The sequence below is a fragment of the Gasterosteus aculeatus genome, chromosome 18 (genome assembly GCF_964276395.1).
Source record: "Gasterosteus aculeatus chromosome 18, fGasAcu3.hap1.1, whole genome shotgun sequence".
NCBI lineage: Eukaryota > Metazoa > Chordata > Actinopteri > Perciformes > Gasterosteidae > Gasterosteus > Gasterosteus aculeatus.
In genome coordinates, this window is record NC_135706.1 from 13,419,051 (window position 1) to 13,441,040 (window position 21,990).

At 48.4% G+C, this 21,990-nt stretch overlaps 1 protein-coding gene across 13 annotated transcripts in view; it reads left to right on the forward strand.

The window, feature by feature from the left end:
- The window catches only part of myt1la (myelin transcription factor 1-like, a), a 40,157-nt gene extending 18,264 nt beyond the window's left edge, over positions 1-21,893 (forward strand). Inside the window, exons 6-25 of one of the 13 annotated variants that reach the window (XM_078093407.1) lie at positions 145-617; positions 1,982-2,615; positions 3,230-3,654; positions 4,947-5,081; positions 6,250-6,340; positions 7,980-8,090; positions 8,910-9,133; positions 11,237-11,520; positions 11,814-11,831; positions 12,251-12,475; positions 13,298-13,449; positions 13,845-13,913; positions 14,702-14,764; positions 14,846-14,929; positions 16,620-16,847; positions 17,019-17,110; positions 17,188-17,291; positions 17,499-17,645; positions 18,711-18,773; positions 19,370-21,893. In XM_078093407.1, coding sequence (XP_077949533.1) covers positions 145-617; positions 1,982-2,615; positions 3,230-3,654; positions 4,947-5,081; positions 6,250-6,340; positions 7,980-8,090; positions 8,910-9,133; positions 11,237-11,520; positions 11,814-11,831; positions 12,251-12,475; positions 13,298-13,449; positions 13,845-13,913; positions 14,702-14,764; positions 14,846-14,929; positions 16,620-16,847; positions 17,019-17,110; positions 17,188-17,291; positions 17,499-17,645; positions 18,711-18,773; positions 19,370-19,510 — 3,763 coding nt within the window. In that variant the 3' untranslated portion in view covers positions 19,511-21,893. The remainder of the gene's footprint in view (positions 1-144; positions 618-1,981; positions 2,616-3,229; positions 3,655-4,946; positions 5,082-6,249; positions 6,341-7,979; positions 8,091-8,909; positions 9,134-11,236; positions 11,521-11,813; positions 11,832-12,250; positions 12,476-13,297; positions 13,450-13,844; positions 13,914-14,701; positions 14,765-14,845; positions 14,930-16,619; positions 16,848-17,018; positions 17,111-17,187; positions 17,292-17,498; positions 17,646-18,710; positions 18,774-19,369) is intronic. The other 12 variants (XM_078093408.1, XM_078093409.1, XM_078093410.1 and 9 more) reach the window with 12 other exon arrangements.
- The last annotated feature ends 97 nt before the right edge of the window (positions 21,894-21,990 follow it).

A 21,990-nucleotide genomic window follows, 5' to 3' on the forward strand; every position in this document is an offset into this window, starting at 1 on the left:
GATGACCTGGTCCGCGTGGTGGCTCTGGGGGGTCCGACGTGAGCCGACTGTGGCCCCTCTGACCTGAGAATCATCTCCTGTCGGAGAGCAGGAGGAGCAGAGACGGTTACTGATGGTGTTTTGTGACCTCTCGTCTCTCTGCAGCGTCTACGGCTGCCCGCTGGCCAAGAAGAGGAAAGCTCTGGAGAAACAACCGCTGGAGCCGGCTGCCAAGAGGAGGCCCTTCCTCACGCCCTGCAACGGGGGGGAGGAGGACGCCGGCGCCTACGCCCGGTACCAGAACCGAGCCCTCGCGGAAGGGAAGGAGCAGGGTGAGGTAGTGGAGGAGGACGAGGAGGAAGAGGAGGCGGAGAGAGAAGGAGATGAAGACGTGGAGGACGAGTTCTCGGAGGACAACGAGGAGCAGGAGGAAGAGGAGGAGGATGAAGAGGAGGAGGTAGAGGTGGGGAGAGCGGGTGCGACAATGGGAGGAGAGCGGGCGGAGGAAGAAGAGGAGGAGGAGGAAGAGGAGGAGGGGATGTACGAGGAGGAGGAAGAAGTGGAGGATGGTGATGATGAGGAGGATGAGGGAGAGGAAGATGAGGAGGAGGATGAGGAGGAGCCACGTCGTCAGCATGGTGAGTTTCCTGATTCTTTCTTTGTTCCCAAACGCATTTGAAAAGTGTTTTGATCCGAACTAACTGTTCATAGTAAAACTGAACTGAGTCACAATAATTAATAATGATAAATTACTGCTGGAAGACCGGCTGTCCTCGTGTCCTTTGACACGAAGTCCAACAAGACAAATTAAAATCTGCATGAGAACAGTAAAATTATATATGTTTTTAAAAAAGCAACTAAAATATTTAAAACAATAAATAGGATCTAAAAATATGAAAACCAAATTATGACTCATTTTTTCCATTCTTCCATATTTAAAAACAGAAGAAATAAGATAATATAACTGCAGATAATGTGACTTACAGGGAGGTGTCATTTGTGTTTTTATTTTAGAACTGAGTCAAAACTATATTCAACCCAAAACTTATTTTTTATTTTGAACACATTGTTGTATTTTTCAATGTTAATCTTTTAGGTTCACATTTGTTTTTTTAATGATCATGACCCATAGAAAGTCAAGTAGGAGACTTATTCATGGTGGACAGTTAAATCATCTACGTGACTGTGCGTCAGTCTCTTTATAACACAAAGAGGGCTCGGATGCAGTGGATGGGCCCATTGATCAGTCCTCTTGGGACAGCGTCCTCTGGGTCTGCAGAGTCCCAGAACCAGATGGACGGGGCTTCTCTGGGACCGATGTCCCGTCCTGCATCGTCCTCTGAACCTGCAGTGGGAGAAGAGGAAGTGATGAGAGCTGCTGAGACGAGTCTGCGGTAGACCAGATGCTCTCTCTCTCTCCCGACACGTCCCCCCCCCCCTCCTGTCCTCAATCGCTTCTGACAGCGCTTCACGAATAATCGGGAGAGGAGCTGTGCTGAGTTATTAACTCCCCCCCTCCTCGTGTCACATGCGCTCGCCTCGGCTTCTCCTCCTGAGAATATTTATGGCTCCCCGAATCGGAGCACCTCACCCGCCTCCCTTTTCAATTTCTCTGCTCTCACTCGCGTCTCTGTCCCCAAAATCCACAGCGAGGCTTAGCGGGGAGAGCGGCTCTGGGTTGTGTGTTTTATGTGAGTAAATAGTGGATCATAATTGGGAGGGATGCTGCTAATGTATTCAGGAGAATATGAGAAGAAACGGGGCTCATCAGCACCACTGAGTTTATTATAGGCTGTAAAAAGCTTCCTTTCCTTTTCATCTGCAGGATTATTATTCTGTAAATGAACAGATGGTTATAATATCTACCAAATTAATCAATTTCCTCTTTTGTTTTTGACCAATTACCTTGTTTATGTAGTTTGTGGCGCAGAATACCGGGCTGTGAGACGTTCTTGTATCTGGATGTCTGAGAGGTTTCTTTCTCTCTTTCCCCCGACGGCAGAGAACCACTACAAACCCGCGGGACAATCAAAGCTGCTTCTCATTCAGAAGGACGACAACAACAACCACAGCTGCACCATCGGCGGCGGCAACGCCCCCGGGGAGGATTACGAGAACTACGACGAGCTGGTCGCCAAGTCGCTGCTCAACCTGGGGAAGATCGCGGAAGACGCCGCCTACCAGGCCCTGACCGAGTCCGAGATGAACAGCAACTCCTCCAACAGCGGCGGGGAGGACGAGGACGACGAGGAGTACGACGCCGGCGGCCGCGGCGGCCGCAAGGGCGAGCTGAGCGTGGACTTGGACAGCGACGTGGTCCGGGAGACGGTGGACTCCCTCAAGCTGCTGGCGCAGGGACACGGCGCCATGCTGCCCGAGGACGGCTACCCGGACGGCGGCATGCTGGGCGACGCGGGCCACCACGCCAACGGGAGGCCCGGCGTCGGGGTGAGGGTTCAGGCGGACGAGAGCGAGGAGGAGGTGTGCCTCAGCAGCCTGGAGTGTCTGAGGAACCAGTGCTTCGATCTGGCCCGGAAGCTGAGCGAGACGCAGGCGTGCGACCGCCCGGCCCTCCACGCGCTGCACCACCAGCTCCAGTTGCCGGCGGACCACCAGGTGGTGCATCACCTGAACAGGTTCGTCATCTCCGAAAGAGCCTTTTGATCGTGTTGTTGCTTGTTCCACCTACTCGTATTTCCGCCTACTTTTGTGTCCTATGAAAGGCTCTGCAGGTAGATTAAAGCCTTATTTATGCTTATGACCCACATTAGCGTAATTACCGGCGACTTCTCTGTGGCTCCATGGGTCGGCTTTGAAGTGAGGCAAAGGTGCTGTGTGAGATGAAAGGGAAACGTGCAGAACGGCGGAAAACAACAGGTTGTTAGTTGTTGTATCATTGGGAGCCCTCATACAAACATCAGATCTCATGGAGACGAAGCCCTCCATCGACCTTAAACGGGCTCCTGCTCTTAAAGCTACATCCTCGCCACTGGCCGTAGATAGAAGTCTATGACGGGACTTATCAAAATATACTCTCTGAAGCGTCAGACCTGGCCCAAGGGTTTATTGTTTTAAAGGAACAAAAGAAGTTAAGGATTACGAGCTTCATTGCGTATTGACATTGGCAGTCATTCCAGACTCCGCACCAGATGGTCGAACTTCTAGATCCAAACAGTGTGCCTGAGGCGTCCCGGCATTCCAGTGATCCGTCACTCACTGGCGGCCATTTCTGGTCCCACCGTCGGCTCAGGTACGACAGCTGCCAGCAGAGCGCCCAGGAGGAGCACCGGTCCCTGGAGCGCAGCTACTCCGACATGGTGAACCTGATGAAGCTGGAGGAGCAGCTGAGTCCGGGGTCCAGAGGGTATCCGACCAGCTGCAGCCAGGAGGGCGACGAGGACACCACGTCGGTGGCCTCCGACCGCTCGGACGAGACCTTCGACATGGCCAAGGGAAACCTGTCGCTGCTGGAGAAGGCCATCGCCCTGGAGTCGGAGAGGGCGAAGGTCATGAGGGACCGCATCGCCTCGGAGCACTCGCTGCCCCGTCGGGACCACCACCACCACCACCACCACCGAGGCCACGGCGAGCACAGCTCGCGGCTGAGCTGCGCCGGAGAGGAGCGCAAGTCCAGGATGCACCACGACGGGTTGAAGAGGGCGTTCTACCCGAAAGGTAACGAAGGGAACATCTCGCTATGCCACGTTTCCATGTCTGTGCACAGGTTTGTTGCTGGGGAGTTTTTCCTCCGTCGCGTCGTCACCCAGTTGGTCCCACCTCAGATGTTTTACATCAGAGAAAGAAAAGCCTTTTTTCTTCCACGCCAGGACTATTTTTATCAGGGCTTCCAGAGGCAGATTTAGTTCAGCCAGTCAGTCGGTGAGTGTAACTCCGCAGCATCACAAGACTTTGTTTCTGTACCGTGTCCAAAGTCATCGTCCCATCATGTTCCCTCTCCAAATTCTGCCAATTTGCCAATGTGACCTGAATCTGCTTTTTTCCTCCAAAGATCTGACTTCAAGTCAGCGAGGAGGACGTTTATCTCGTCTTATTGTAACCCTCAAAAAAACACACAACTGTAACTTTAATGCCCCCATCTGCCCCCGATTGGACCATTCCTGACCCTTAAAACCTGTTGTGTTAATTCCGAAATTTTGAACATGGGCTCCGATGAGATAATGGGCCTGGTTTTCAACAGCAACACAGTTTTCTTTTTTCCCCCGCAGATGCTCAGTTTTCCTCTGACAGCAGCTTATGTTGTTAAAATAGGCCGTTGTGGGAACATCAGACGGCCGGCTTGTCAGGCATGAGTAATGGCAATCTGCGTGGCCCGTTAGGAGAGCAAATCCATCCGTGTGACGCTCTCTTCGGCCTATTTCTCTAAATCCACTCAAATGCGCCTCCCTCCCGGCGGCGTTGCAGTCGCCGCTGTGCGGTTATCAGCCTCGCATCGGCTCCAAACGCTTCGGTACCACAGAGGAAGTTCTTCTTTAGTCCAAAACTTCCATTACGATCAACACTCCCATCGGGGACGTCACGCTCCTCTCCGGTGCCAATTCGCCGGCCCAATCGACCCAAATCTGCACCGTGAATCTGTTCCGCTGACTTTTGCAGTGGTTCCCAATCTGGGGGGCGCGCCCTCTAGGGGAGGCGCAGTGGAATTACATGGACGCAACTTCATCACCACAACGATAAAACAATACAAAACAAAATGATAATAAATACCAGTGTTGTGGTGAAGATAAGGGCACTACATCATATGGTACCTCATGTCCTAATGATGTAAAGACAGAGAAAAAGAAAAAGATACATTTACGACTGGTGAAAAGTGTAAATCCGAGTCTCACCATCACAACAACAGAAGGTAAAAGTGTGAAACTACGAGGAGGCACATCTGTCCCCCGGGCTTCACAGGCAGAGTGTCTTCCAGCCTGCGGACTCATCTCACGTCTCTCTGTCCTCTCCAGACTCTTCCCGAGGGGACAAGAAGGAGAGCAAGTGTCCGACGCCGGGCTGCGACGGCACCGGCCACGTGACGGGTCTCTACCCGCACCACCGCAGCCTGTCCGGGTGTCCCCACAAAGACCGGGTCCCTCCTGAGAGTAGGTCCCTCTGCCCGGAGGTCTCACACACAGCTTCAAACAGAGACCACGATGAGCGTCTTTAGTCCAACGGAAACAAGTGACCTCCGACCTTTTAAAGCCATCATAAAGACCATATGTGCATTCCTTTGGTCTGTTAGGCTCCTCCCAAACTAAATAATCAAAATGCCATCCCATAATGTTCAATGAAGGCTCAATCAGGCTGTTCACTTATTATTGAGCTTATTGACGTTTCATTTGAACACAACCACATTGTTTTGCCTCTGAGAAATGTTGCTGAAAGCTAAAACCATCATCGATTAAAACTGATCTGTTGTGTCTTCTGTTCTAAAACTGAACTGATTCCCGTACGAGCAGCGTCACGTCTGCGACACATTTATCATCCAAACCTTCACCTCCTGACTTTGTATCTTCTGGACACAATGGAGAGTCTGACATTATTGCATCAAACGACATGTTGGATGGATTGTGTAGCGGCGAAACATTGGACATGCATGACTCCACATCTGTGTTTTTTTGATAAATACTTTCTGTTTGACTTGCTGAAAGCTGAGCGCAGGATTTAGAAGTTTGTTATGAATCAGAATATAATTTGCAATCGTGTGACAAAATGCTCTTTAAGTTTTCACTTTCCTTTCCTCCCTCCTCATCACACCCGCCTGATGTCTGGTTTCCGTTCATGACGTGCATGAAGAAATCAGTTTGATGCACCAGCTGCTAAATAACAAATGCATGAGAAAACCTCCGAAGCTGCTTTAATCCCGCTCACTAAATGTGTCGTTAGATCAGGTGAAACGTGAGGAACACAACAAAAGGATATTTAAATACCTTTTAGTTTTTTGGTATTTTGGGCTGTATTTTCGCCTCTTGTCTCATTTATCTGTAGTAACTATCATATATAATATCTCTGAGCCCAAATAATACAAGCTAGATTTCTCAGAAGCTCAATATTAAAACCACAATGATAATAATCGCCAGCGGGAAAAGACCTCCGCCCCCCCCCCCCCGGTGCTTGCGCTGCACTGGTGTACCTGGCGGAGGTCGCATGTCCTCTCCCGCCGGCGTCGGCCATCGTCACGCCGCCCGCCTGCATGCCGAGCCGCCGCAGTAACTCTCCTGTCTGCTCCTAACCCTCGCTGTCTTTCTCACCTTCTCCTGTCTGTCAAAGTCCTTGCCATGTATGAGAATGTTTTAAAGTGCCCCACTCCCGGCTGCTCTGGACGGGGTCATGTCAATAGCAACCGGAACTCGCACCGCAGGTGAGTGACAGCGGCCGTCGGCCCGCGGGCCGCAGGGCCCAAGAAACAAACATGGCCGACACGTGAATGTGGAACGTTTACCGCGCGAAAGGCTTGAAGTGTGCGCGCTTTTCTGATTGGTAGACACACACTTCCTGTTTACTTTAATCCAGAAAGTGGAATAAGGCTTTAAGGCTGCGAATGACGCAGGGTTTTATTTTTTCAGGTCAGGTCGGATGTTACGAGCCGCTCTCGTTTTACACACAACCCTGAAACACAAGATCTTCTTTTACCCCTCCAGTGTTGCTGTTTTTGTCCCTAAGAGAGCGTTTGGTCTCCTGATACCAGGGAATTACCACATTTCCTCTCGCATGAAATGATCTCTGTGGCTGCAAAATTCCCAGGCTCAGGATGTGGTGGAAAAGAAGGGGGCTTTAATTTAAATGTTTGAGCTTAAGGTGCGTCACATCAGGCAGACCATCACACACGCGCACACACACACACACACACACACACACTTTGAATTATGTAAAGTGATTAGGATTCACACTCTTCTCCTCACACATACATAGAGCCTGAAACCACAGACACAGATTTATGCACACACACTTGCACACACTCACACGCAGACAGACTTGCACACACACACACACACACACACACACACACACACAAAGGATCTCACAGACAGCCGCACACGTGCAGACAGAGAAGCTCACGCGCACACACACACACACACACACACACACACACACACGCACACACACACACTGGCTCAGACGTGGCCGCGGGGTGTGTTATGTAGCACAGCTCCGCTGGGAAAGGAAACAAAGCGCTAGCTAGTTAGCGTAGCCACCGTTAGCTAGCGGCTCACACAGCTTTCATGTCTGGCAGTTGCCATGGAAACGCCTTCATAGCAGCAGCATCTGCCGTGCTGGTCTGTCACACAATGCTCACACGCTCCTATCAACCTTAAAGTGTGTGTGTGTGTGTGTGTGTGTGCGTGCGTGAGTGAGCTTTCATTCCTCTCGTGTATCAAGTGATTGGGAATCGCCCGGAGTGACAGACGGAGGGAGAAGTTTTAGTTTTAAATACAAGCCGTTTCTCTTTTAGTCCAAAACTCACGGCAGAAAAAAAAAGACCTTAGAGGCTCGTCAGAGACTTCGTTTGGGAAGAAACGGGTTTGTTTGGAGGTCAAAATGCGTTTAGGAGCTAAAGCGACAGCTGCGCGCGAGCTGACTGCTTCTATCTTTACTTCCTTTTATTTGGGATGAAGGGATGCAGGACTTCTGATCAGTCGGTAACCAGTCACCAAGCTGTCGCATAGTTAGTAGAGAGTCACCACACCAGTAAGTCATTGGAACCAGTCAGTGAATCCAGTGAGTCCGAGGTGAACTGGTCAATAGTCAATTCATCAAAGTCAGAAACCCTCAGTCTCTAAACCAGTCAGTCAGTAAACCAGTCCGTCAGTGAGTTGAGTCACAAACCAGCCAGTAAACCAGCAGCGCAGTCATCACAAAGTCAACCTCAACTCACAATTCATTCTGAACCTCTCTTCAGCCAGATGCTGTGTGTGTCTGTGTGGACCGTACAGTGTATGTAATCAGGCCGTGTGCTGTCTCCCTCCCTCCCTCCCTCCCTCCCTCCTTCCGTCCTCCAGTCTGTCCGGCTGCCCCATCGCTGCAGCAGACAAGATGTCGAAGGTCCACGAGAAAAGCATCCCGACTGAGAGCGGCAGTAAGACCAATCAGACGTCAGACCGCGTGCTCAGGTACGGCCCACTCGAGTCAGAGCGACGATAAGGCGACGTGTTTTAGTGACAGCGACGTGCGTCAAATCCAAAAGTTATCCTGCCGACGCAAAGCCGACTGTATCTGGTTCTTTGCTGTTTGGGTTTTGGTTCACTTTTATTATTATATTATTATTTGCTGTACAATTACATTCACCATCTAGTTTTAGATCAGGGAGGCCGTATCGTGCAAAGAATTTAACTCTGTGTCCAAAAAAAGCCTCTTAAAAAGTAAAACACAAACCAACAATGTTTTGGTGAACGTCTTAAGAAGACCTTTCTGTGCGTCTCTTAGATGATGGATGGTGCATTAAGCAGAAACCATTAAGCCTAAACCAGTAACCGTACTCAACAGTGTTAGTAAGGACACCAAATGATGGAATTGTCGCAGTGGGAAGCTGCTGCAGATCATTCAAACTTTATTTAACTGAACAGAAACAAAGAAAAATAAACAGCTTTGGGAAATATCGTCGCATGCGTGAAAGAAACCCTCTTCTCACATCACAACTCAAGGATGCCAAAGGGTCACCTATTTGTATTAATGTCATACAAAGCAGACATTTTAAACAAAGAGAAAGGAACAGCGTGCTAACGTCTCCCTCCTGAAGCAGTTTGCTTTCTCATGCAAAACAATACATTTTAATTGGGGAAGCCCACTGGTGAAGATGCAGACATAATGAACACAGCGTCTAATCTGTCTTTGCTTTTGGGAAACGTTGATTATATTCACGCTCATTGCTTAAATGAAAGAGAAGCCAAATGGTAGAGTGTAACCCCCCCCCCCCTCGCCCCCCTCTTCAGGCCGATGTGCTTCGTCAAGCAGCTGGAGATCCCTCAGTACGGCTACAAGAACAACGTCCCCACCAGCACGCCGCGCTCCAACCTGGCCAAAGAGCTGGAGAAATACTCCAAGACCAGCTACGACTACGGCGGCTACGACGGGCAGCACGGCGGCGGCTACGGGAAGCGAGGCCTCGCCACCAAGCTCCCCCACGGCCGGGACACCTCCCCCAAAGGATACGACGGTGAGTTACGCCGTCTCCTTTGTTTACGGAAAAAGGAGAGGAGGAAGTGTGGTGGGTTCGTCTCTTTTACGTCACGGCGCGCCGGCGCCGCTTCCGCAGCACAATGGTGGAATGTAAATCAGCTAGGGGAAGAATGACGAGTGGTGATGAGAGGAAGCAGGTGTGGTTCAGTCTTTACTCACATGCCAAATGATCCACCTCCTGCAAACACATAAATACATCTTATTTTAATCAGCGTTCCCAGTTTCGTACACTCTCGAGGAGAAATGAGGAGAAAGAAACAGATTTGCACTCAGTCCTGTAAGGGAAGCAAACCTGCAGTGATTCCCACTATGGAGGATTCCTTTTCTCTTTTCCCGTTGCAGGGAGAACATTTTGTACTTGACAACAAAAGCTTGATACACACAGACAGACACACACAGACAGACACACACTCACACATGCTCTGTATAGTCAGTGCATTCTCTTTGTTAGAGCGCTGAAAAAACGACGGTGTTTTCCGCCTCTCCACATGGAGGGGAGATAAAAAGAAGAGAGGCGAGTTATGGAAATGCCGAGCCAAGAGGCTTTTTGGACGGAGGTGATGTGGAGGGAGGAGGTGCAGATGGAGGGAGGAGGTGCAGATGGAGGGATTGTGAAGCGGGACGGAGATAATGGAGGCGAGTTTCTTGGCTGGGAGCCATTAGCGAGACGCAGGAAAGAGAGGGAGGTTTTTTAGACGAGGTGTCTCCCCCCTGATATCACCCCTCCTCTCCAGCATCCTTTCCTCCCTCCTATCCAGCATCCTTCCCTGCCTCCTCTCCAGCATCCTTCCCTGCCTCCTCTCCAGCATCCTTCCCTGCCTCCTCTCCAGCATCCTTCCCTCCCTCCTCTCCAGCATCCTTCCCTCCCTCCTCTCCAGCATCCTTTCCTCCCTCCTCTCCAGCATCCTTCCCTCCCTCCTCTCCAGCATCCTTTCCTCCCTCCTCTCCAGCATCCTTCCCTCCCTCCTCTCCAGCATCCTTTCCTCCCTCCTCTCCAGCATCCTTCCCTCCCTCCTCTCCAGCATCCTTTCCTCCCTCCTCTCCAGCATCCTTTCCTCCATGACCTTCACCCTGCCCCACAGCTGACTATTCCTTCCTCCTTGTGTTTTATTGTGTTCTTCTACGTTTATTTTCTTTTAGTTGAGACTTAAATATACTTCACGTAGTGTCAATAAACAGTCAAGAATTTCCCTTCAAAAGTGGTCCTTGTAGTTTGTGGGTTGGGAGGAAGTGGAGGTTTGTGGGGAACTATTTGCTGCAGCGGATGAATCCACATTTGGTGCTCATGTATTTCTGCAGTTCGGTTAAACAGACAAAGTTAGACCTGCTCCTTTTTTACATTTTGTGCCAATCTGCAACTCAAAAGTAAGTTTTATGATTGTTGTTCACTTTGCAGAATGAATACGCTTACATGCACCAAATATGAAATATAAAGTTAAAGAGGATCGCTGATAATATGTTTGTATATTGATAACTGATAATTAGTTGGATATAATGATGCTATAACCTGAACTCTAGAAACAACTCTTTCAGACACAATACGTTGATTTTACGAACCATGATGTCATATAAACATATAACATATATAATAATAATTTCATAATAGAGGAACACAGGTGTGTGTGTGTAAATGTGTCCGGTAAGGATAATAAAACTTGATGACTGTTTATTTGGTTCCTGATGAACATCACAACATAAATATCACCGTCTCTGTTTCCCTTCATCTATTTTTATTTCTTATTTATAAATGAAACTCCTCGTTTTGGACGATTTCTGATCCATCTGCTGCAGTTTGGATGAACGCCAGCGGCAATCTAACAAATCAACCCTCTGCGTGTCTGTGTGTGCGTCTGTGTGTGTGCGTCTGTGTGTGTGTGTCTATGTGTCGGTGTGTGTGTGTGTGTGTGCACATTTCTGTGTGTGTGACTGTGTGCGTGTGTCTGTGTGTGTGTGTGTGCATGTGTCTGTGTGTGTGCACATTTCTGTGTGTGTGTCTGTGTGTGTGTGTGTGTGTGTGCATGTGTCTGTGTGTGTGCACATTTCTGTGTGTGCGTGTGTGTGTGTGTGCGCCTCCCTGCAGCTAAGCGCTACTGTAAGACGTCGAGCCCGGCCAGCAGTACGACCAGCAGCTACGCCCCCAGCAGCAGCAGCAGCCTGAGCTGTGGAGGAGGCGGCGCTGGAGGAGGAGGTGGAGGAGGAGGAGGAGGAAGCAGCGCCAGCAGCACCTGCAGTAAGAGCAGCTTCGACTACACCCACGACATGGAGGCGGCCCACATGGCGGCCACGGCCATCCTCAACCTGTCGACGCGGTGCAGGGAGCTCCCCCACGCGCTGGGGGGGAAACCCCAAGACCTGCTGACTCAGGTAGACACACACACACACACACACACACACACACACACACACACACACATTTAACACATCCTGTTGTTCTGGCCAACAGTGATGACACATGTTACATACAAATATCAGCATTGTACCCACCAAAGTCGATGTTGAAGTGTGTGAACCACAGATGAGGCTGCGTTGTGATGTGTCCGTTTGAGCCATCACTTGACCTTTGACCTCCGGTACCTGCAGCTGTTCTAGCTGAGAGACAATCACCAACACGCTAACTAGATCATCTGGATAAACTGTTTTTTTCTCCATGTTTCCAGATCTCAGCAGTCCACTTGGTGAGTACAAAGTTATTATTACCGACTGAAAGAGGGGGGGCAGCGTGCCTTTAACGGGGGTTAATCTGGATTTGAATCTAAATCTAAATCTAAATTTGAATCTTAATCTGGATCTGGATCTGAATCTGGATCTGAGAGCAGCACAACTCAAATTGACCCTGAGATGAATATTCTCACATTATGAGGAAGAAGCTTGTATTGATATTTGAGAGAAAAGACATACATCTGTTGCTGAAGCATCAGTTGATAAACCTTCTCAGAGGGGGGAGGCACTGGTGGAGAGTAAAGCGGAGGAGAACCCCCCCCCCCCTCCTCCAAAGGGTGGAGTTTTAGGTGGAGGTTCAATCGGATCCATTTTCACATTTCATCTGTGATTTGTGACCACTTTCAAATGCCCCCCCCCCCCCCCCCCTCCTCAGAGCCCCGTGGGCGACCTGGAGGACGGGGGGCCGCTGGACGTGGGGGGCCAGCCCGGCGGGCCGGAGGGCAGCGGGACGGTGCTGACCCCCCTGCAGCCGATGTCCCCCCAGCGCCAGGCGCTGCTCAGCAGCCGCTGCTACCAGCTGAGCGAGGCCGACTGCTGGGACCTGCCTGTGGACTACACCAAGATCAAACGCCTGGGGGGCGAGGAGGAGCACAAGGAGGTAAGGGGAGCAAATATATGATGGTGGAATAGTTAGATATGTGTAAGGTAGTGAAAGCCTAGTGAAATGTTGCGTTATTGGTTAAAAAAGCTTCAGGAGAGACGATACTCGAGTATCAAAGTCACGTGACAAAATAAATCATCGATGACTTCTCATGTGGAGTTTAAAGTCTTTATACTTTATGATTATTTGGATTACATATGCATTGATTCTGTGAGGCAGCGTGTGAATGTTTGTCAGTAAAGCTATAAAAAGCCCTTTTCAGTTTGTAGATGATCCGACTTGTTTACGCACCTTCATGGATTCTTTATTTTCTTTATAATCAGCTCAAACCTCAAAGATGTGAGAGAAGAGTCCCTCAACTCTAAACCCCAAACTTCTCCTTTCAAGATTAACGTCAGGCTGCTCGTTGAATAAGTGGAATTTAAATTTAAAAATGTAATTATTTTCAGACCAAATTGAAGCTCTAAACGCCACTCAAGCTCGATTAAAGGCTTTAACCACAGAATGTAATATTTAGGCAGCATGTACGCAAAGCAAGGAGGTCATTTGAAGCGTGAAATTGAGAGATTTAAGGAAGCCAGACTTGTTGTTCACACAGATTAGCAGATGATTACGCTTTGTGAGCCGTTTACAGAGAAGCTGCTCCTCCAACAACGAGGACGTCCTTTGTGAGCGCGTCGCTCCTACAGCGTTAAATAACGCCAGCTCCGCGTCCGATAGTTTAGTTTAGATGAAGGTTCCTAAACTAAAACAAATCAATGGTGAGAAAAAGCGTGCACGTTGACATGCACGCTGGGTTCCCGCGGTGACGCGTCGTAGTCTGCGTACTTCTCGTCCCTGCACCAGGCCGACCAGCTGGACCCCTTCCAGGAGCTGCTGGAGGAGCAGCGCTACCCGGCCGAGGCCCCCGTGCACAGCCCCAAGCACCACAAGTACCCGGCCTGCAAGGAGGGCAAGAAGGAGCTCCTCACGTGAGGCTCAGCGCGCCGCACACCTGCACTCACACACCTGCACTCGCACACCTGCACTCGCACACCTGTACGGAACACCAGATGTTCCTTTAAGAGGAAGAATAATAAATTATCACTTATATGACGACATTATTAATTGTCCAACACAGTTTTTAAACATATCATATATTATATTTGGGCACAGCATTTTCTGAGCATTTCAAAAAGAAATATGTGTTCATTTTCATACATTTCCACAGCAGAAATGTGAACATCGGATAAAGCCGGGTTTCTTTTTGCTCCCTCGTGGGAACAAGTGCTGAAAATGAACCTTATTGTCGAAAAAGGTTCAACTTCTGAACCCGAGGTTGAGAGTTGGATGGTTGAGTTCCGTTCCGTCTCTTCCCCTCCGGCAGGCTGTCCAGCTGCCAGCTGGCCGACAAGAACATCCGCGGGATCATGACGACCAACTCTCAGGACCTCAGGTGAGTCCCGCTGTGCCCCCTAGAGACCAGAACCCTGAAGCCTGGACCCTCAACGGGAGGGTTGAATATCAATGGAACACTTCACGTCAACATCGTGACATGTGCAGCTCTCATTTCATCCCTCTCACTTCCTGGTTTGAACCTCCTCCAGGCTACCGAGATGAGAGATGATGGTGAAGTAATATCATTAATAGTTTTGTGCATGTTTTTACATTCCATCTTGAACCCTTTGTGTGCTCTTTTGTTTACCTTGTTTTGTGTTTAACGCAGGCAGCAAACTCTGCTTCTGTTGAGTGAAGCTGATGAGTTAAAGCTGCATTCTATGTAGTGACCAGCAGGGGGCGACTCCTCTGGTCCCATAGACGTCTAAGAAAAAATGACTCTACTTCTTTCTTGATCTATTCCCTCGGTAAACATTGTAAACATGAGTTCATGGTCTCAATCTCTAGTTTCAAGTCTTCTTCAACACAGCATGATGTTCATTTAGTAAACGATGGTCCATTTGGAGTCAAACAGACCACAAAGCAAGGGATGCTTTAGGGCGGGGCTACACACTGATTGACAGGTCTCTACCAGAGACGTCCCCACCTCCTCCTCTGTCCAAATGTTGTAACTTCCGTCCATTGGTTGAACGATGACGAAAACTGACAAACTCGGAGGATTCAAAGCGGCCACAAACCAATGAGAGACGCCCCAACGCCCCCGACGTCTTCTTCTTAACGGGGGTCACATCCGTGTGGGGGGGGGGGGCCGAGTCGATGTTTGACTCCCTTGTGTTTGTGCCCCAGGTGTCCGACCCCCGGCTGCGACGGATCTGGACACATCACGGGAAACTACGCCTCCCACAGGAGGTACGGTGCCTCCACATACTACCTAACAAACAACACGACGAAGACAGGCCGTCCCTTCACAGTGTGACTTCTGTCCCGCAGTCTGTCCGGCTGTCCCCGAGCCAAGAAGAGCGGCATCAAGATCCTCCACAGCAAAGAGGACAAGGACGACCAGGAGCCAATCAAGTAAGGCCTCTGTACGGCTCTGAAATGAGCGGGATTATGACCAGTCTCACCCTCTAATTAGAGGTTTTTACTGAACTACGTCCTCACCTCCACCTCATGGACCACAGATCTCCATCTCATCCAGTCAGTGTTCAGCTCCACCTGCAACATGTCAGTCCAACGCCAGGACGAATGAGGAGACATTTAAGAAGTTAGTATTAACAGATATTTTACCAAACAGTAAATAAAAAGAATAAAAAACATCTATAACCAAAACTAATACTGCAAGTGTTTCCTGCTTTTATTGTGAAAGGTAAGAAGAGGAAGAGGAAAACGATCTCTCATTAACACATGTTTCCGCTCTGCACAGAGTGATTGGTTGAGCTTCAAGCTAAAGCCTCTTAATGACAAAGTGAACACGGGACTGAATCCTTTCTGCATGTTGCATATATACATATAAAGCAGACCTGTCAATCAGCGCGTAGCCCCGCCCTAAAGCACCGCAATCTTCATGGTCTGTTTGACTGTCTATTCAAATGCGCTGACCTTTCCAACTTTATATTTGAGAGAAGAGCGGTGGTCAGTCCTACACCCCCCCTCCGGAGCACCAAAGGTTAGCGTGACCTTTCCCTTAAAGGCGACCTTGAGCATGATGAGTTCAGCTGGTGTGGGTCCACAGCTGCTGCCGTCACCTCCGCCGCCCTCGTTAAGGAATCCCAATTAGAGAGCAGAGCCGAGGCCGGCTGGGGACGCTCGGCTCATCCTAATAAGCGCAAATGTCAAAGCCAACGGCTTTTAGGACGGGGGGGGGTCATCAGCAGAGCGAGAGGCGTCAGCGTGGCTCAACAACGACGACGACGACTCGCAGCGCTTTGTCCCTCAAGTGCCCGAAACCCGGAGGGGCTCCTTATGCCCTGAATGGGTAAAATAAAGAGGTCAAAAATCAAATCTGACATATTAAATTGTTTTTAAAGTTTTTTTTATATGCATTGATTTTCATAAGAAGCTGACGTAGTCATCGTGATGTCACTCATTGGTTTGGGGACTGACGGTTGGGTGGATTGGATTTGGGAATTTGGCTGCCGCCATGTTGGGTTTTTTTCAACTGGTGAACAGGAAGTGACCATATCTGGACCGAACAAGCGTGACGCAGAGATACAGTTTACGTCTCTGGTAGAGACCTGTCAATCAGCGTGTAGCCCCGCCCTAAAGCATCCCCTGCTTTATGGTTTGTTTGACTCCACATGGACCATAATTCACTAATTGAACATCATGCTGTATTGAAGAAGACTTGAAACTGGAGACTGAGACCATAAACTCATGTTTACAATGTTTACTGAGTGAAGTAGAGTCATTTTCTCATAGACGTCTATGGGACCGGAGGAGTCGCCCCCTGCTGGTCACTACACAGAATGCAGCTTCAGCACATTGCGCTCTGGATCAGTCAGCAGAACTGGAGGTTGCTGTCTGGGAAAAAGAGCCAGAATTCAATTGAATGAAGAAAAAAATGACAGGACTTTAAGTTTGACTGATATTCTTCGGCATAAGTCTAGAAATCTTAACGGTTTACGACCTGCAGAAATCAAATGGAATGATAATTAGTCATCTCGATGTCTGAGGGCGATTTACTCGATAATTCATTTCGATTGTTTACAGTCCAATCAGCAATATCAGTGGTCCCCCCCCCCCCCCCCCCGCCCCGTTTCCCCAGGTGTCCGGTGCCGGGCTGTGACGGACAGGGTCACGTGACGGGGAAGTACGCCTCCCACCGCAGCGCGTCGGGCTGCCCCCTGGCGGCGAAGCGGCAGAAGGACAACTACGTCAACGGCTCGCAGTTCGTCTGGAAGTCCGGCAAGACGGACGGAATGAGCTGCCCGACGCCGGGCTGCGACGGCTCGGGACACGTCAGCGGGAGCTTCCTGACCCACCGGAGGTGGGCGTGGCTCTGTGTCATTCTGTTTCAACCGTATCTGCACGTACATGTACACTCATAATGTGCAACGATTTCCCTTTTGTTTGTTTGCGTGAAATAAAAAGAAGCAGCTATCAGCAGATTGATGATTATTACGATCGCGGGCAAGCTTTCGTCAATGCGTGTGTTTGATTCCAGCCTCTCCGGGTGTCCCCGGGCCACCTCGGCCATGAAGAAGGCCAGGATGAGCGGCGTGGAAATGCTGACAATCAAGCAGAGGGCGAGCAAAGGTCAGACGAACCCCTGACCCCGAACCACAGAAGAAGAAAAGAAAAGCTGCCCCGAACTTAATCAAATGTTCTTTCAGGCATCGAAAACGATGAAGAAATCAAACAGCTGGACGAGGAAATCAAAGATCTGAACGAGTCCAACACTCAAGTGGAGTCCGACATGATCAAACTGAGGACACAAGTAAGGCGGCTTCTAACACCAAGTACAGATACTTTAAGTACAACTTATGAGGGTTGTTGCGCTCCAGGTCGACTTGCACATTAAAGTCTATGGGGAGCATATTGTTGTCATAGTATAGTGTAGATAGAGGAAGTGATCAGGAAAAGGGATTTAAAAGACCCCCGATAGAAAGGCCTCAGATGCCTCTAATGGCTTCCCTGGTCCCAGCAGATCACCACCATGGAGACCAACCTGAAGTCCATCGAGGAGGAGAACAAGGTGATCGAGCAGCAGAACGACTCGCTGCTGCACGAGCTGGCGAACCTCAGCCAGTCGCTCATCAACAGCTTGGCCAACATCCAGCTTCCACACATGGTGAGCGACCCCCCAGCGCGCCCCCCCAACATGGCCCCCCGCATGGCCCCCCACGGCCGCTAGCTTAAGATAGAAGGACATCCAGTCACATGACCTCAAGGTTCAAACTGGCAGGTAAACGAATACAAAGAAACCCACAAGAGAAAGAACTGAAATCTAAATAGAGGCCGTTTTAAGTTTAATTGGGCGATTAACTAGTCGTAAATAATAACACGATCGGTTGAAGGCGCCGTTAATTCAAACGTACAGAGAAGTGCTGATTCACCAGAGCGACATTTTGTTCCATTAGTGGATAAACTGCCAGTGAAATAAGATCCACTTCTAATCCGAATCATTGAGATGATTTTTGTATCTCGACAGAATTCTTTTTTAATGAATACTAATACGATCTTTACCGAATTTATAACTTGAAATGAAAAATTCATTTCACTTTGCCAATTTGTCCGAGGGAGTTCAGATCAGCTGTTTCATATTTAATGTGCTAAATGTGTTTCCCGCTTTATTTATTATAAATACTCAACTGTCTGTGGGAAAGTAAAAAGAGTTTTTTTTTCTTTACTCATCTGCTTCTTTCAGTTTATCACCATATTTTTCCCCAGCAGTCCATGCTGTGCTTCTTCTTCTTCTTCCTCTTCTTCTTCTTCTTCACACAAACGAGAGGCTCCGCCTCCTGCTCGCTCTGAGCGCCATGTTGTCTCGCTGTAGAGAGAAGACTCGGCTAATTGGATAAGCTCTCTCTCGTAAAGGCTCCCGTCACACTGCAGCAAATGTTCATGTGTGTAGGATGTCATTTACACCCAATATTAGTAGTAATAATAGTAAATTACTAATATCGAGTGTAAAATATCACAAAAAGATGTCGCGTCCCTTTTTGTTTGTTTACTCTCGTTTATTCTGATTCATCAGAATAAAACCTTCTGTGAGGATTTGCTCTGCAGTGTGAACGGAGCGGCCTGCTGAGGCGGACGTGGCGTGTGCGTGTGTGTGTGTGTGTGTGTGTGTGTGTGTGTGTGCTGTGTAGCCTCAGGAGCCCTAATAGACTTCTCTGTACACCCTCTCCTGTAGAAACCTGCAGCACAGAAAGAGGCCCCAGTAAAGCATAGCTGCTGTGTACAGATGCCTCCCAGAGTAAGACACCCATTTCTCCTTTATCCAATTATCCTTCTCTTCTGCACCGTCATCACACCCCTCCCCCCCCCCACCTTCCTAAAGGTAGATCCCTGCTCTCCACTTCCTGTTTTAACAATGACCAACAAAGCTCTTATGGACCAAAAACAGGAATCAGGACCTTCAACAAACTCCACACAAACTCAACCAATGATAACGACCTGTGAAACCAAAGCCGTCTTTATTATAACTCACTGAACTCTACCTAGTTGTGACCCCCCCCCCCCCCCTCTGACCGTGAACCCCCCCCCCCCCCCCTTTGCTTCCAACATCCTACTTTTGTCTCCATGTGCTAAACATTAAGCGTCCATCCATCCTCCAGCTGATCATTCCTACGTTTGCATGGTTTGGAGCGGCGTCGAGCTTCCCAGGCTGAAGTACGGATAATAATCGTTTTTAAATAAGGAATATGTCTCCCTGCTGGGGTGCCCTTCCTCCCTGGCTGCGCCCCCCTCCTCCCCCCTTCCTTCCACAATGCTCCCAGAGAGAAAACATGGTGACTGTGGAGGAAGTCAAAGTCTAACCCGTCTGTCTCGTGGGTGTCTTTCCTCTCTCAGGAGCCGATGAATGAACAGAACTTTGACACGTATGTGAGTACGCTGACCGACATGTACACCCACCAGGACCAGTACCAGAGCCCGGAGAACAAGGCGCTGCTGGAGAACATCAAACAGGCCGTTCAGGGGATCCAGGTTTAGAACCGATGCAGAGCAAAAACAACGGGGAAAAAAAAAGGTCAAAAGGGAAGAACGGGTTGTTTTTTGCTGCTGCGATCGGCCGTCGTTCTTTTAATTCTTCTGCTGTTATGCTCTCGACTCCATTGGTATCTCTTTTTTAAATTATTTTCATTGTCGTTGCCTTGCTTTCAAAAACAATTACCGACGTTTTAAACGAACATTCACGTTTTGTACATTTTCATATGACCTAAAATAATGTGATGTACTGTTTATAGCTGCTGATGCACATTCCAGTGTATATGTATGTATTTATTTATTGTGAGCTTGAATCATTACCTGATTAAACTGGGATTAAACTTGGAGCTGTGGGGGGGGGAGACCGGAAGAGCGATCATTCAACAAAGCTTTTCTCACCAGCTGCAGAGACGCAGGCGGTTTCATTAAGTCATTGGTTCATCTTGGAAGCGGACTCTCAAACGTCACCACACGGAAACAAAACGTCCCGTCGTTTGTTCCTCCCTGTCCTGTTCCTGTCACTCTTCTTCGTTGGTGCGAAAAAAGACGAACGGCCACAGAAAAAAACGTGGGAGACAATCTGCCATTCCCCGTTTCTTTTAATCATCGACCTTGAAGCGTAGCTATTAGGACAACGTGTCAGCAATATTGGTATGATAATCTTAAATCCTTTTGTTTGGATATGGGATGCAATCTACGTGGAGAAAAACAACGTTTGGGTATATGCAATTTCTTATGAATAAAACTAGCAGAGAGCGGATAGATCTTTTTACTAAATATAAATGTATTGCGTTTTGTACAAACCTTTTACTACAATCACGTTCTAGGAGTGAAAGGCCTTCGGTTGCGTCATGTTGGACACCTTGGTTTCCATGTTTTGATGTTTTTCCCGTTGAGACGCACCTGGGGGGCGAAAGGCTTCGTAGATGCGATTTCTTTCTTTCTTTCTTTCTTTCTGAAAAGGCCGATGGCTCCGCTGGAACTTACAGGGTCAAACGTCCCCCATCCGTCATTGTATATTGCACTCGTTCTGTAGAAAAACGTCTTTCCAATCACGCGCCCCGGCGGGACGCGGGCGCCACGGTGACCAAGCAGCACTTTTTTCTTTAACGGTCGTTGATTGTTGGTCTAAAAAAAAAAAGAGGAGTTAAAAAGGTGAGGCACTGAACTGAGCGAGTGGTTCGCAGTGCTGGTGGAACGCCGTCGATCATGCATGCACTTTATGGGAGTATGTCAAAGTATTATCACGTGCTAAACGAAGCGTGTACAGCGAGTTTGTGGAGACGGAGACCTTTTCACTGTTTGAAGGAAGACTCCCCCGCGCGGCCCCCTCAGTTCTGCCCCACCGAAGCCTCCATTATAACAGGAAAACAGCAACTCCCAAGGTGCATTGCAAGGAGATGCAACCAATCAGACTAAAATTTGTCGTTAACGATGGGTGGAGACTAGAGATTATTCTTTTAATTCGGGGGCAATAGTGTATGAATTGGGTAATATATATATATGTACACATGTATTCTAAATGACTGTGAAAACATTTGATCCCTTTCTTCATTTATTTGATCCTGGAATTGAAGACACAGCCCCAGACTGTGAATCAGGAGTCACACACGTTCTCTCACTTTGTAGTGTGTCTGAAGTATTTTTGTAATTCTAAAAAGACATTTAAGGGGAAAAATCAAGAGTTCTCAATCTTTAACTTCCTAGCATGTAAGTGGTGACTGTTTCTGGAACATTTCTCTGCTCAGTCCAGTTTGAACAGTTGGAAACATTCAGCGGGGGGAGTTTTCCTTCAAAGATGCCTCTTCTTTGGACTCATTCTTCACATCTCCGTCCAAAGCTTCGTGTCTGCAGCTTCCTGCCAGTAAACTACTGCATTAGATAGACTGACAGCTTGTATTTTTATTGAGTCAGTTATTCTAACTGATAACAAAGGAAATGGGAGTTAAAGCACAATTCTGCCACTTAAAGACAGTCAATAGACTAGATGATGTAATATCAGATGTAAAAGCTAAACTGTAACTATTTACATAGAGAATTTCAACACTAACATGTGACATGCTAGAATGCAAAAAGAAACCCATATGAATATTTGTGAAGTCATACGTTTATGAAAATGTTTGTTTGTTTTCAGCGGTGCATTGATGAGGGGTTTTTATACAACATTCATTTCCTCTCTTTTTACCCCTTTTTTTCTGTGCTACTCGCTACCTTTCAACAGCAGTTTTCTGATCACATGGCATGGGTTTTTGTTGATATTTTACCTGTATGTTTAAGGTCACGAGATACGCAACGTGATATTTTAAGTTGACTTGTGAAGTTTGTACAATTTTTATCATGCTGGTGTTGGCATCTCTTGCTCTGAATAAATCTTGTGTTGCGACACTGATTACGACCCCTTCTTTCTTCTGAATCGGAAGCTGGTATTTAGGATTGCATGCTTTAAATTCATCACATTCTTGTCTATTTGAATTCCTTTGAGGCAG